General features: G+C 40.4%; 3 protein-coding genes across 3 annotated transcripts in view; all 3 read right to left on the bottom strand.

Moving 5' to 3' along the window:
- Nucleotides 1–1090: 1090 nt before the first annotated feature.
- Nucleotides 1091–2629, bottom strand: hoxb5a (homeobox B5a). Its single transcript, XM_030793679.1, has 2 exons — nt 2013–2629; nt 1091–1367 (listed from the first exon to the last, which is right to left on the bottom strand). Exons 1-2 carry the CDS (start codon nt 2590–2592, stop codon nt 1120–1122), a joined length of 828 nt encoding a protein of 275 aa, XP_030649539.1. The 5' UTR covers nt 2593–2629; the 3' UTR covers nt 1091–1119.
- A 2432-nt stretch (nt 2630–5061) lies between these two features.
- Nucleotides 5062–7184, bottom strand: hoxb6a (homeobox B6a). Its single transcript, XM_030793235.1, has 2 exons — nt 6755–7184; nt 5062–5458 (listed from the first exon to the last, which is right to left on the bottom strand). The coding sequence occupies exons 1-2, from the start codon at nt 7182–7184 to the stop codon at nt 5202–5204; spliced, it is 687 nt and encodes a 228-aa protein (XP_030649095.1). The 3' UTR covers nt 5062–5201.
- A 9260-nt stretch (nt 7185–16444) lies between these two features.
- The window catches only part of hoxb7a (homeobox B7a), a 4594-nt gene continuing 4477 nt past the window's right edge, over nt 16445–16561 (bottom strand). The window contains exon 2 of the mRNA XM_030793378.1: nt 16445–16561. This exon is cut by the window's right edge and continues 146 nt beyond it. Coding sequence (XP_030649238.1) covers nt 16445–16561 — 117 coding nt within the window.

The raw sequence follows: 16561 nt of genomic DNA, 5'->3' as shown, positions 1-16561 counted from the left end.
GATCGGGAATTTCATGAACTGTTCGAGGCCTAATGTTCTACGGTTTGTGAAACAGTGTTGTCAGAGGTGACTTAGCGACAGCTGAATATTGAAGTGGAATTGGTGAACCTATTTGAACGAGGAGTGAGGCTGACCAAGATTCGCAGTTTGATACGTGTGATCCAGGCTCTCTACGAATGGAGATTGGCGGAGACACAAAAGTAAATCCATTGTGCCTGAGGAGTTTTGGTCTGAATATGAGGAACTTTATTTTATACTCCAAGTTAAGCTACAAACAAATACAAAAAGCTTCTTGGCAAAATGCGTACAGGCAGTTCGACATGACATTTGCTATTTATTTCGCTTTCCACACGTTTGTCATTCACTCTGCCCACTACAAATAGCCAATTGGTCACATTAAAAATGTCTAATATGTACATCCTTTTTTTGGAACATAAGCATGATCCAATAATATACAATTACATTTTGAATATAACTATACACACATGTGAATGCATACAGGAATCTAGTGAGTACTATTTACAAATTTCCCCTTTAGAAAAATAACTGAGGAATTGAGGAACACATGACAAAATTCAATGAGATTCTCAAGACAATGGCAATAAAACATAGAGGACCATGGAGCACACTTAGGCTTCTGCACAATCAACGCAGTCACCACTAAACTAACAGTTCACTTCATATTTTGGGCAGAGGCGTCAATAAGCTGTAAACTCAAAAGTATACACTTTTATAGGTCGTAAATAAGTTATAACATTTAAGAGCTCACATGCTAACTTTCAAGAAAGCATTAATATAGCACTTGACACATAAACAATATTTATAACAAGAACAACGGGCGGCTTTTTTGATTTTTTTTTTTCGCTTCTTTTTTCCTCCTCAGAATTTTAGTCACCATAGTTATAAAAGAACACCGACATATGAACACTAACTTTTTTTTTCTTTATTATAGCAGTACCACAGTAGAATTGTAAGCTTCCTAAAACATCAACAACATGCCGAGGGGAGCCGCGCTGTACAGTAGCTACTCGGTAATAGTGTTTTGAAATTTATCTTTAATTTTATTTCACTGTTTTTGTGATTTCCTTTATACTCCGTGTAGTATAGCTTGCGAGATAACTATGGTTGGAAAGCGCTACCTGCTGTAGCAAGACTCATGCTCTTCAGCTTATTGTCCTTTTTCCATTTCATCCTCCGATTCTGGAACCAAATCTTAATTTGCCGTTCAGAGAGGCACAGAGCATGGGCTATCTCTATCCTCCTCCTCCGGGTAAGGTACCTATTGAAATGGAACTCTTTTTCCAGCTCTAGCGTCTGATAGCGGGTATATGCAGTTCGGGCCCTTTTGCCGTCTGGTCCAGTCATATCTAAACAGCATAGACAAAACGCAAAGGGAATAAACATTAGCGTCAAAGCAGCGACAAAGCATTAGAAAATCAGATAGCCAACAACTTTTTGCAAAGCAGCAATTTGCATGCAAACACACAAGCGTGACCTTCGACTTAGGACTGGTGGTGAGCACAGAACAGTGGTACAGTATCCCTATGGCTGACTTCTTTTATATGCTATTTAAAAATCTCAGTTTCTGAAAGCTCCGTGTTACGTTATCGTACACTCATGCAATACAATTTTAAGCATGGTTGTTTTCCTTCCGCGAAGTAGCTGCTATTTTACCCCTAATTTTCCAACTTTTTCTCACACCTCTCCTCCATTTTATTGCCCATATACTCTACCTAAAGTCATTACGTTCCCACAAGCAACAAAGCTGCACTTTTCAAAGAAACAACAACTTCTAAGCCTTCCTGACCAGCTGCCCTTTCTCCCACCCCGCTCCCATTCTCTCCCTTACAGTTTGCGAGGCTCCATACTTGAGAGATTTATGGCTCTTTCGCGGAAATCTAAAATAAAGGCTGATTCTGGCGCCACGATTGCGCAATGAACCAACATAAACTTGATACAACACAGGGTTCATTTGCTAATAATGAAGAGACGTAAAAATAATGCATGTGTACCGTGGCTAATATGCAGCTTCCGCATCCAGGGGAATATCTGTGGTGCCTGGCCATCGTTCGAAGCCGCGGTGGTGGAAGTTGCCGTGGTTTCTTGCTTCTGTTGCGTCCGGGGAGCGGGGTTGCTCGCTCTGTGGGTTCCCTCTTCGGTCTCAGAGGAAGCGCTGGCCTCGTCAATTTCTGTGAAATGTGTGTTGTTGGTAAGGTTACTGCCCGCGGTGGAGGCGCTTTGGTCGGAAGGGGGTGAGGAGCTTTTGGGTCCAAGGTTCTCGCTGTTGGAGCACGGCAGTGGCTCCGGGGAGGCGAGCGAGCAGCTTGATGGCTGCCTGAATCGCGTCTCCGGAGCCGGCGACTGGAAGCCCCGAGAGTTATCCCCAACCGCCCCAAAGTGGCCAGTGCTGGCTGAACGATTGACGCTTAGGTCCATCCCATTGTAGTTGTAGCCGTAAGAGCCTGAATGCATGGTGCCGGAGTCCCTGTACGAGGCGTTCATAGCGCTGCTGCTAGTTCCATAATTTAGTAACTGATAGTCGGGGCCATTTGGGTAGCGCCCTGAGAACGAGTTTACAAAGTAAGAGCTCATTTAGGTTGTTTTAGAGGGCTTGATTTGTAGATCTTGGTCGTTATAACGCTGTGCTTCACGATTTATGATGTATTAATGAATTATAGCAATGCACTGTACTTCGTTTTTGCTATGTATGCGGCCAAATATGGGGGTGGGGGTGCGTTTGGGAATCACGTGCTTTTGTTGACCAGTCGTAAATTCTCACTGATGACTTCAAGAGGTAATTCATGCTCTATGGTTACAAATGATGACGAGATGGGAGTCGTTAGGCTCGAGTCAACGTGTGCCTCCCATAGTACGGATATGCTGCATGTTAGCAGAGAGCGTCACCTACTGGGAATATAATTTATTGCACGGAAAGAAAACCTTTTCTGGGTTCTTTTACCTATCTTTGCCACCTTTTCGGGAGGGAATGAAAATGATTTGTTTTTCTAATAAGCTTATTTGTCCCTTGTTGTGATCGTAATATCAAACACTGCCTATATTAACCTTTTATTGCTTCAAAAAAAAAGGTAAGACTCTACAGGGGATTTGTTAATGGCAATTATTGTTACATAAGTTAAACGGCTACAGTATTGTTAATGTTAAAATGATACCCCTGAAAATATTTCATGTTTAACGGGTCAATAAATGTTATGGTTAAGATTCAAGACTATCTATGTGTGTAGGAAGTTTCACAATTAACTCGGATAATGACAATAATAATAATAATAATAATAATAATAATAATAATAATAATAATAATAAAATGGACAGCTGCATTGAGCATACTGAGGAGACTTTTACAACCAGTCATAAATGTTCAGATCTGTCATATCGACGTTTCACGGAGTCTTCTCCACTTCACTCTCAGCTGAATGGCATGCTGACCACTCTGCACATGCCACGTGCCAAGTCAAGGAACTATCTATTAAGTTTTATGGAACTAACACGAGGGCTACAACGCCATGATACATGACCGAAATTGATGTATGATTTGTTGACACTAAAGCAGCAGCTATTTCATGTATGTGCGCCATTTTATGTAAACACACACTTTTGTGCTTATATTAAAACCGGAAAAGAACAGTTGAAACATTCCAGATAATAGTGACACAGACTGGCATAATCATTCTTCAGTTAGGCAGAAACGGCATATATGTTGCCGTTAGTTCATAATGTCTTCCACAACATTAAACTAAGGCAAATAGTTTAAATATTGTAAAATATTGTACACATTGGGTTTCATGGTGGTACAAAAAGCTATGAAAAAGCGCCAAACTGAATTTCTTTGGTTTTCCACCCAACACAAAGACATTTCATGAATGAACATGTCATAAAACACAAGTTGTTAGGAGACGGTATCCAGTTTATCTGTATTTTATTATGTAATGGGGTGGAGGAGGGATCAGTGAGGGGCGGGGGGGGGGGGCGGGGGGGCTGTCTCCTGTGAGATTAACCCCTACTACCTGGAGAGAAAATGCGCCTATTCAGTAAGGTTAGTGAGAGGCTTTGCCCGAGTGACCGGCGCAGACAGGTCAGCTTTCCCCTTTGACCGTTCATTAAAGCCTGGTTGAGGTCAGTGACAGTCCACTTCGTCTGAAGAATTTTGGAGCCAAAGTACGACACTTGTATTTTAGCTTAATGTTTATCTCAGTGACACTAATATGGTGACATTATTTGGGTCCGTATACCTGCTTTATACTGAGACTTTCCTCCACTTAGACACCGGGGACAACGGTACTAAGACTTTATGATAATAGAAATAATCTGATATTTTACTGTCACGAATCGGGTGAGCTTCCCAGGGTAATTCATGAAGACTTTTTTTTTTTTAATGGAAGTCAGACAGACGTTGATAATGGTGTCGCCATGAAGGATAAAATCACATCATTTCCTGTATTTTTTAGTCAATACCTGAGCAAACAGGTCATCTGCTTAGCCCGGTTTTCTTTAGAATATCCCCGTAACCAGGTGTGCTCACACAATGAGGATCAACTCCCACAATAATATTATCATCAACAGACAGAGCGTGTAAGACGACATCATTTGCTAATTTTATTTAATGTCTTCTCAGGATATACCGAACCGCAAACAGGGACCACGTACAAAATTTGTAGAATACAAAATTTAGACTAAACCTGAATAGTTCTGAATAATTAGCAGGTCTTGATGCCTTCTCCCGTATGCTCAACTCATGGCTATACATCTATATTTTCCTATAATTTGTTTGGCATATATATATATATATATATATATATATATATATATATATCATAATAAGCAATATGTTAATTCGTACAATTAGAATTGAAAAAAAAAATTATTTTATCCTTTTATTTTTACATAGCTTAAATATGAACACGAAAATGACATAGACTTCAAATGGTTTGGTTAAACATGGTCTCTTGGCAAAAAACCAAATTGATGCGCGCACATATACACTTATATTCGGTTTCCCGTAAAGGGAAAGAAAAATGACAATCACATATGTAAGAGTTAAGTGGAATGCTACAACGAATTTACCAACACAACTTCACCTGTTTGACTTTTTTACATGGGAAGATAGAAAAGTCTTCATTTTCGTTGTTAAAGAGAGGTCTGCGGTGACCTCTATTTTTATGGTTTTCCCATTTACTCTAGCATTTTCATTCTGTCCTCTTCTCTTCCTCCTCCTCGCCGCTTGTCTGTGATGAATTGATTAGTTTGTTCTCTTTTTTCCACTTCATCCGTCGGTTTTGGAACCAAATTTTAATTTGGCGTTCTGTCAGGCACAGTGCGTGCGCGATCTCGATGCGACGCCGCCTGGTCAGATATCTGTTAAAATGAAACTCTTTCTCCAGCTCGAGCGTCTGGTAGCGGGTGTACGTCTGACGACCCCTACGACCGGGGTTACCGAAGGTCCCTGTCCGGAGAAAAGAAAGGGAGAAAGAAAGTCAAACATTAACGCCGAGAGCGTGTTTATAACAATGACAAATGTGTCAGAGGAAAATAGCTCGGGGGCAATATCCTTACTTGCAACTGGAAAGCCTTAGGAGAAAATGCATGCGTTGTCAATGCTGTTTACAGCACAGGATTGAAAACCGAACATTATTTGATACACTTAAGTTTGTTTTTGGTAATTCAGCAAGTCCGTGAAAAAAAAACAAAAAAAAAAAACTTTGAGGTCCTCACTGTCAAGGATTTACATACAGACTTCAGGTCATCTCACGTTATTTCAGCAACGTTTTCAAAAGAGCTGAGAAGGAAATGCCACACAGATCCCTATTTACTGTACTCATACACTGGAGATTCAGCCAGTCTATTTTAATATGTCGTATCAAGCTTCATATCTTCAAGTAAATACACTGCGTCCGGTGGCAGTTTGAACGCCTGTCAGAATTTTCCGGTGATATAGCTAAGGGTATTTAAAGAATAACAGGGGCGCCATTGATAATCATAGCTTTTACACATTAACCAACAAAACTAATGTTTAGAAGCAACAACTAAAAATAAAGAGACCAATACGGAGTTAGGGTTATGTAGAGTACACCTACAGAAACCATATATCAGAATATTCAGCTGCCAAGTTACGGGGGTTTCTACTGTCTATTTGAACTTTCTGCTCTTTTTAAGTCAAATTCAAATGCTTTTCATGTAGTTATTGTACGTATATATTTTCTTATTTGTGTGGGAAAACAGTTCATTTTTATTTTTCGTACCTCAGAAGCCCAGTTTGATCATTTTTCCTGCACATATCATGATTATAGAGTGTGTTTACTTTGAGATATTGCCTGCGCTTTGCGATAATGTACAAGAGAGTGCGAACAGAGGAGGACTTTGTCAAAACAACAATACGAGCCATTTTGTGATAAGAGGCATTTTTATACAAAGACTCCGCTGTTCCTGCCAACGTGTGCAACACGTTTAATCTGCAATCTGAGTGACATGATCCCTACGGCAATTAAACAACATCATCCTCTCCTAACAGCGACGAAAATAAATACTCTCTCTTAGCAAAAGTTACAGACGCCATGTCCTGTCTCTGATTTCAGCCTTCTTATACAGTAGACGAGAAAACAACAACGACAATAATTGCATAGTATGAGCTTCCGGCATTGTACAGTCAAGCTACAAGTCACGTAACCCACTCTATTTCAGTACGTATCAACAGCGACCCCAAAAAAACAGAGAGGTGCAAAAAGTGACAACATATACTCACCGTTACAGGAGTTCATCCGCTGCATCCAAGGATAGACTGGCGCTGACGGTTTCTGTTCGTCGCCCTCGGCATAGATGTTTTTACTCGTTGGTCCCGTGCAGTCTGTTTTGCGATGATCTTGACTCAGAACGAGCGAGTGTTCCTCTATGCTGGCGAGGGCGCAAGCGGGGTCCTTTTCCCTGTAGAAGCTGGCCGCCGCGTAATCGCAAGCACCGGCGGCGGTTGCCCGGCCATAGGCACCGTTCGCCTGCTGGTAAAAGGAGGATGAGTACGCCTTCTCTTGGACGCTGCTAGCTCCATAAGCGGTACCGGGATAGTGTCGTAAAGGATCTGTGTATCCGGAGGAGTATAACGGTATCTGTCCCAAGAACGACTCCTGTCCTCCGGGCAGAGTCACAGGGAAAGTTGAGTTTACAAAATAGGAACTCATTGGGAGGGCACGGCTCTTTTCCTTGGTTTATGATTTGTTGTGTTTTATAGTCCAAGTGGTTTAGCTATTAGTAGTTTATCGGAGATTGGGTTTTAGTTGAGGGGGGGTGCTGGGTGGCTGTGTGCCAGTGCGGGACAGAGGGAAACCGTACCATCTGACCAGCTGCTGACCAATCGCGAGAAGCCGTGCCTGCAAAATAGCACCCTTGAGGGGGGCTGTGATTGCAAGCGCCGGGGGACCCCAGCGCAAAGCAGAGAGCTCGATTTTTTCATTTTCTCCCTTCCTTCAGTCCTTCCAATGAGATTGCACAATTCGAATCACACTGGAATTTTAAAATGCTAAATTGAAAACATCGACACTTTCCCCCTTCTGTTTTGACTGTGGCTCGGCTATGTGCAACATAAGCCAATGAGTCCTCAGTGCAGATCTAATGCGCCGAATGGCCCAAAACAGACACAAATTCAATCGAATTTTTATCCATAAATTCTTTCAAGTACACTTTCTTTCTGTCTGTCTTTTTTTCTTTCTTACTTTCGCACCGGAAATTATCCATATTTGCTCCATTCAGGGGTCTTGATTTTTTCTGTCTTATCGCGCAAGTCGAATAAACGGACTGATAAAATGACGTTCACTGTCAACATTTGTATCACCGTGAGTGTTAGATACGATACGATATACAAAACAAAGCAGCTTTATAGAAAGTCAACAAAAATATGTGATAAATATATAATTAACAATAATAATAAAAAATAAAATAAAATAAAAATGGATATTCGCAACAGGTTGTTGGGCATTGCATTTGATTTGTGTTTGGTTACTGAGACACTAATCCCCGGAAATGTGACACTTCTTCTGTGATTCAGATTTAAAAAAAAGTGCGATGTCTACGACAATTGGGTATTTACAACACTTTGCCATGTGTGCTTGTGATTCAACTACAACCCTTTGTATGACATCATTAAATGTATTGCAACATATGCTTTTCACATCACTCAAAGATTTTGCCTCTTTTCTGAAATTATGACCAAAGAACATTGATAATTCAACGTTATTGGTGCTTTTGTCGACGTTCCACCACACAAGTGGAGTAAGCGTGTGTTTTTCATTAACCAAATGCATAGTTATGGTGGCCTGGAGTCCTGTCGTTGTATGGCCAATAAGCCATTTGTGCGTAACAAGTGGATATTTTTTTAGAGGTAGCGCACTGGGGGTTGCGTGCTTTTTACTTTCATTTCAATTTCCTCTCAAACTGACGAGGATGCTGAGTTTCCTTTGGCATTACTGGGGTTTTGTGAAACGGAAAACATCCATTGTGAGTCATCTTGTAAGAAAAGCAGAGAATACTCAGCGCCAGTTAATCATTGATGAGTGGCTAATGATTTCTTACACAACAAATATTTGGGACGACAGTATTTCAAAACTTTACTGTATTTTGCAATAAGTGTATTTTGTTTTGAAAAATGCGTTCACGTACAGTTCCGCTCTTGTTACAGATATCCTTAAATCTGCTTGTGGTCTCGTTTGGCAAAGGCTCTGTTGGCAACTCTTAACAACAAAACCCCACCGCAACAGCGCACAGTGCACCAGAAACGTCTGGACAGTTACCCTTGGGATATTTCATCGGCGCGAACTACACACACACTGCCGGAAACCTCTGTGAAAGACGCAGCAGAGTGGAAGAGGGGTTTCAGTATTTAACGACGGACCGGGATGCGACAGGAAACGCACCTTGTCACCTTTTTTTGTAGAATGTACCATAACCTCCCCTCCTGTTTGCCGTATGACATTGAGCATATGTGAGTATATCGTCTCTCAGTGACCCCGAAATACATTTGTCTCACACCTCATGTTTGCATTTACTTAGGCTGCGGGTAAAAAAATGTTTATTTGTATCTAATTGCGTAATAGACCGCCATGTTGTAAACTGAAAGCTTATGTTTTATTTGTTGATTTCTCTGTTCTTAAAACATTTAGAATTGGTAATAATAGGTATTCGGTGCATTGCAATGTAATAATTATATTGTCATTTTTACTGGGCTTAATTTCAAACTCTGCATGATTTAAAAGTGAAGGTCTTTATCTATGAAAATGTTATTCATTTTTAACAAAATTATTGATTGAAATTTGTTGAATTACCTCAGTTTTCGGTTTCCTTGTTTCACATCCCGACAACTTTCACTTTCTTTGGTAATTATGTCAACATACTCCAGAAATACAGTGTCTAGAAACAGGCCGCATCCGGGAATGTTTATTGTACTACGGTTTTGATTTTATTTGAATTATTGCATTGTTTTATTATTGTACAGTATCTGAGCTACTAACAAGTAAAACATGTTGACAACAAATAAAACACGTTCGCCGTTGTGATCACAAACAAAGTGTTAAAATGTTTATATATTTTACGTTAAAGATGTCCCATATATAAGAGTAAATTGTGATTTTCATCATTAAATTGTTTCAGTCACAGTTGAACGACATAGACGAAAAAGCGTCAGCACGCTAAATTTGTTGTCGAATATTATGTATGCGCCTTCAGGTAAGGCGCATATATTTAACTTATTTTATGTTGCTTTGTCAAACAGGAATTAATGATCCCACCTATGCATCGAATCACGTTAACAAAATAGAGTTCCATAAAGACAATACTTTTTATTACGCTACACTCCACAACTTTCTTTCTAAGCTATTTATTCTTTTCCCTAAGACAACTCGTCCTTCAAACACGCGTAACTTCGGTGAACCCATATGACCGGTAGTGTACCTGAACTGTTTTCCACGAAAACTTTCGCCGCAAGTTAATCATTGTGAGTATATTAAGTATAGTCTGAGTTCAAGCACAATTCAGAGGCCTTTGATATGTAAACTAGCAAGATGTACGACCAGTAAAACTTATATTACAGAATAGGCTATCAGTGACCATTGAAATATTTTTTTTCTCCAGAAGTTAAGAATATAAATTCATCATGAAGGCATATTTTTTCTCATTTATTGTATTTTTTTCCGAAAATGATCATGGTGATTCGGCTGTCAAAGCGGATTCTTCACAATCCACTAACTGATCTGGCAGCGTGAGTTTTTTTTTTTGCTTGAAAATGAATCAGGAAATTGTGAGTTCTATATAAACAATAAACACGACCGTCCGACGTTGATTTCCGGCAGTACAGTTTAGTGTTTTCGGAAGCGGTCAAATGTTACCTGAATGTGCGAGTACTCCAAAGCAAATACATGAAGAGGCCTAAGACTGGGTTCATTCCGTGTTTACCACTTTAAATGAGCTTCTTAAGGGCCAAATGCTCCCCCACCCTCCACCTTCACCCCTTCACTTTACTTTCGGCCTGTACCCCGTTCCTATCTCTGTTGCGTAGCTCCAGGGAAATTATTTCTCTCACAGTACACACAACACGCCCGACAGAATAATATCAAGATTTAATAGCTGTGGGTTATACGGAAAGAGGAAAGTTCTAGTGTGTGAATACCAGGGATGTGCTCAGGGCTACAACGAAACTCAATTCGCTGCACAGTGCCATAACCTTGAAGCGGTCATCTGCTGATATGCTGAAAAGATTTCAAGGGGGTGAAAAGTAGGGATGGAGGAAAATCGGGCCTAAAGGCTTTGCTTTTTTTTTTGCTTGCCTGCCACAAATCTCTCCCAAACGCAGGCACTTCAAAGAGCAGCAACAACAGCCCCGAGAATTTACAACCTCTGCATTCTTTTACGTTTCACTGCCACCGGGCCCCCTCCCAGCTTTTCCTGTTATCTTCAGCCGCAGTGCCTGTGTGGTTTATAGCAGACAACATTTCTAGAGGCTTGTTATTAACATATGAATATCTGGTATCGTCTTGTTTCTGGCAGACGTGCAAAGATCGTACAAATATACATAAGCATAGCAACATTCACTCAGCTAGTCACACGCACACGCTCAGAAGCGCGCGCGCGAGCCCGCGCTCACCCATCCACCCACTCTCTCTCTCGCGCGCACACATACACACACACACACATACGCACACACACACACGCACACATACACACTCAAATAAACATACACCAGCACGCGGAATAGTACCTCTACTCTTAGGGCACTCTGGCTTCTATGCTGTTGAATGAACCACTGGACAATGGGGGGATGCAAGCTCCCTCGGAACTAACGAACAGAACTCTCTATCTGCTTGCGGAAAATAAAGAAACCATGTGGCGACACTTTTAGCGTTGGCTCTAGATAAGCACTGAATACGACTTTACCTGAAATGTCTTTCTTATAATGCATTTAATACACAGTGCTACAGACAGACAGACAGACACACACACACACACACACACACGCACGCACGCACGCACGCACACACACACACACACACACACACACACACACACACACAGGCATGTGCACGCACACGCAATGCAATAAACACATCTCCCTCAATCCCCATCTGTAGTGCACTTGTGAATAACACCGGTTTAGTGTCTTATCATCGTGGGAAGTCGCTAGATGGCAGCAAAGAGCGGGGAAAGAGTTTGTCTGGGGCAATCTGCGTCAGATGGAGAAGATTACATCAACAATCCGTGGATACAGCCGGGGCCTTGAGACGACATTGCGCCAGATCACACACCTTTCATTGTATGGTCTGAGTCCTGCATTTATCTGTTACATTCTGGATATTTCAGTACTTCATTTAGGATATTTCTATACTTCATTTAATGCGTATTATTGTCAGCACAGATGCAGCGGCGTCTATCATGTTTAAAAAATGTATTTTTTAAAAAAAGTATTAATAAACTAAGATACGAAACAACCAGAAGCGAATTCACACAAAACGGTACAAATCAATTAAAACATCACATACAATTACACTACAAATGGAAGAAAATAATTGCTCTGTTCTCTTCATGAAGTCTTGTATAACATTAAATTAAGATACATTAATTTATTAAATACTATCACCGTCACACCAGTTCTCTCGGATTTAGTCGGGAATGTTACACAGAAAAGAGCAGAGGCACAGTTTTGGTGAATTATATATCCTGGTGAACAACACAGAATATTGAAAACCACACTACACAATCACACTATTGATACACTGAGGGGTACACTGCGCAATTAGGGTATCTCTCGCTCGCTCTCTCTCTCTCTCTCTCTCTCTCTCTCCATATATATATATGTGTGTGTGTGTGTGTATATATATATATATATATATATATATATATAATACACATAATATATTATACGCACACACATAGATAGATAGATAGATAGATAGATAGATAGATAGATAGATAGATAGATAGATAGATAGATAGATAGATAGATAGATAGATAGACAGACAGACAGACAGGCTTGGGATGTGACTTGCTTAATGAAAATCCAAATTTGAATCACTTTTAAGAGTGCGTACGTTGGATAATCAACATAACTTCATAGGGGATCGAGTATTGGTAGCCTGGTGAAACATTCGTGGGAAAGACATTTTATTCATTCGGGTAATAAAAAAAAATCTTTGAAATATTGCCATATTTTGTGTGTGTGTGTGGAGGCAGGTAACAATACAGGAATCCAGCGGAAAAATAAATGGTTATAGAATTGGTATAGACATTATACATGACAGGGGAAATACGAAGGGGCAAATCGACGGAATTATCTCCTCCTCCCTTCATACCTAAACCCAACTGTCGGTTGGGTAACCTGGAAGGCTTGCGTTTTGATCTGGAAGTGATATGCGCCACATAAACGGAAGAACTCTGTGTAAGTTTTTTTTTTCTTCCACAAGCAGCATATACATCTTGATAATTACTTTCAGATGTTTAAAATTGGAAAAGTCGCAAAAACATCCAAACACCTCTCAACAACAATATTAAACACATACTTAACGTCTGGTACACAAAGCACAGAGGACGTAATAAAAAGCATGGGAATGTCGCAGAGCGGTTCGTGTCTTGCTTAAGCATTCCACGTAATAGATGACCCAAGAAAGCTGAGCTAAAATCCGATTGGCAATAGGCTACAGCTGCTCCATCATACCTCGCACTTACTCCGCATTACGGGTCGTGCAACTCCGTTACCACAAACACCATCTAGCCTACAAAAGCCGAGTTCAACAAATCGATATTGTTATGGAGCCCATTTAGTGAAAAAGGTCTAATCCAAATACCGTAGATGTTCAGAAAAACAAACAGGATCTTTTCTCAAAGCACAAGTCACGGTCACTATCGCTAAAATTTATAATTGGATTTAAATTTGGAACGTACCATCAAGCAACACAAACTCTACTTAATAGGCTACTGGTCGCCTTCTGGCGCAACACTAAGGATGTAAGATTACGTTTTGCGCTTGATTTTACCTCAGAGAAAGGAAGCTAGCGCGAGAGAATGACAGCACGCCTTACCTTTGTTGATAATTCGTCACCGATTGCCTGGACAGCAGGCGAAGCAAGCGCCGTCTCGCGCTGGGGCAGTCCTGTTGCTCCGTTCGGTCGTGCCATTAGCGCGAAGGGGCGACAATGACACAGTCGCCAATGCTTCCATTCGTTTCACTCACATTAGTCAACGGGAGACGGATCCCCCGTATGAAAAATTAGATGAGACTTCACAGCGTGTCCAGATCTGAGTTACACTCTCCATCGCAACGGAAATCCCAATCACAGTCAGCCACATTAGCATAGCGGAGCGTATAGGAGGCAGGTCTCCCTCTCCAATCCGTAAACATGTGGCTAAGCAACCCGCTAATAATCTATGTTCGCCCTATTTTAATGATCAGTATGTGTTGTTTAAGAACCTAGAACCTTAAAGGAGAACAGTGTTGCTACAGAAGGTGCGGCGGCCAAAAGAATGCTGCAATATAACCACTTGGGAAATCATAAAAAGTTCATGTTCACGGTTACCCATCCACATGACCATCCTCGGCCAATCCCAGGACCCAGGCACTCATAAAGTTCTATCACAAAGTTGTAAATTTTCATAAAACAACAAGGAATTTATTGCATTTCTTCATGACTGCTTTAGCAGCACTGGCTGCACAGTCGCCATCTTTTTCTTCCTCAAAAGCCAGAGAAAATGGAAGAATTTCTCACTTATCAAACGTGTAACGTTTTGGTAATATTCTCATGAAATTTGTCGGCTGATAACTTGAGGACGGATTGCAATACGTACGCGTTTTGAATGTTTATTGTCATTAAAGTTAAGGACATCAGCGCTGTTGGAAAATTTGTTTTTAGGGGTGTGCTCTCTACACAGGATGTATGCAGTGCGGTGGCTGAACATCCCAATAAAATGGGTAAATGTCGTAAAACGGGCGATTAGGAGTGCAATACGTCCTTATTGTGCTATTACTTGTTCACCATACTATAACTGTAATATACAAAAGTCTTTAAACAAAGGAAGCTTCGTAGGGGACAACTCCAAAAAAATACTCAAGACATTTGCAATCACTCGGCGCAAAACATTTTACAAGAATGACTGCTGTTCCATTTGAATACAAAGGCCTATCGGTTATGCCCATAGCTCTCTATGCATTGTTCTCATCATTTCCTTGAACTGCAGATTCAAAATACAACATTTAAAAACACGGCTTATATGCATTTATAATAAACTACGAGTGGACCAATCCGCTTTAATATTTTTGCTGTTGTAATCGACGGACATGGTAAAAACGAAAATCATAGAAGGTCGGAAAATGAACCTGCCTTCCTACAACATAGCCATTGTTGTCCAAATAGTGTTGTTGTTGTTGACGAGGAAGCACTAAATTAGTAGTCCTCGGTTAGGTGGTTAGGTGAATTCTCCAGAAAATGCAAACATTGATATAGTTTCGTGAATTTTTCGCAATGCGACATACAGAAAGCTGCAGTTCAGTCCTCAGTGCCGAGCCAATGGTTGGCCAAAGGGGTCGAATGGTTTCACAGCCTGCTTACAGTTTCTATTACAAGCGAAAATACAATTAGGATCATTTGTATAAACGTTAAAGTTTAATCTCAAAAGGAAAATTCTTTGTTACAGGACATATAGCGAAGGCATATGGACAAATCCCCGTTATAAAGGCTTGTTTCCTTTGCTCTCCGTTTCGTTTTGTTACTTTTATGGCGTTTTCCGGCTTTTTTATTGACACCCTAAACACATTAGTTTACTGCCCCCAGTGTAACTCTTCTCTCCTGGTCACACAAAGCACAGAGGGCGTCTTCTCAGTTCTACGGCAAAGAAGTCTGAGCAGGAGGGTAAATAACAAAATAATATTCCTGGGGAGAAAAAATGACGATAGCAATGCCGTTAAAATCAACAGCACGTGGGATTCCTTAGCTTATTGGCATTTAAACAGAATATTACTGCTTTAACAACTAATATATATCTAATGTAATACACTAACATCGACGCTGCTAACTGATAGTATGAACAAATACAATAGGCCTGTATGGGGAGTTTTGCTAGTACTATAGGCCTAGCTTTTTTGATTTTTGCTATGCTTAAGGTTGTAAATTTTCTCCTCGACTCTCTCGAAAACAGCAAATATTTCAGTCTAAAATGTCGGCACCTTCTGCTCTTGTTTAAAAATGGTGTCTAATGTTTTCAACGAATTTTCTTCATAGGAGAATAGAAATCCTCAAAGACAGTTCCAGTCTCAGTTCAGTTCACGGTAGGTTAGCTGATATAAGAATATAAACATCTTCTTAATTCCAATGTCGGTTTTATTGACATAGATAGTAGGGCCTTTCATTTCGCAACTGAAAAATAAAAAACGAAAATTCCTTGTGTTACGGAAATACAAAGCCTCCTACCTCTCAATATCCAATGCATGTCTTCTGTTATTATAAAAACTTAAAATACAAATACAAATAAGTGAAAATGCGTGTGCTAATAAGACAAAATATACATCAAAGCACTGAAGACAACAGACTATTAGTGCTTTAATAAAATTATCAAAAAAAAGTCCCCCCCCCCCAAAAATACTCCCAAATGGCCCTCTTTAATCTTTTCCGTTATCTTTCCCATGAACAATGAGCAGGCCACATTCAATGCACTAAAATAAACTACACTTATTTAAGTTATTGTACAGGCAACAAATATTGCAATTAATGAACACACTGCCTACAACTTTTACAAAACCAAAACATCACATAGGCAGCTTCGGCATTAGTTCTGGCATCTAGTCTATAGAACATTTTTCGCAGGTAGTACTGTTTGCTTTACTCAGTGTGTCATACATGGAAGGGATTATATTTTCCTCTTTCGGTTTATAATCAGTCTCAAACTCTCACGTTTTCTTATTCTCCGTCCTTACTCATCGTCGTCTTCATCTTCCTCATCGCCTCCTGCTTTGTCTGCAGTGGGGGAGCACGGACCCATCGTCTTGTTATCTTTCTTCCATTTCATTCGTCTGTTCTGGAACCAAAT

This window comes from Chanos chanos, chromosome 16 (genome assembly GCF_902362185.1).
Source record: "Chanos chanos chromosome 16, fChaCha1.1, whole genome shotgun sequence".
Lineage (NCBI taxonomy): Eukaryota > Metazoa > Chordata > Actinopteri > Gonorynchiformes > Chanidae > Chanos > Chanos chanos.
The sequence above is the reverse complement of the archived record's forward strand: the minus strand, read 5'-3'. Positions and strand labels throughout refer to the sequence as shown.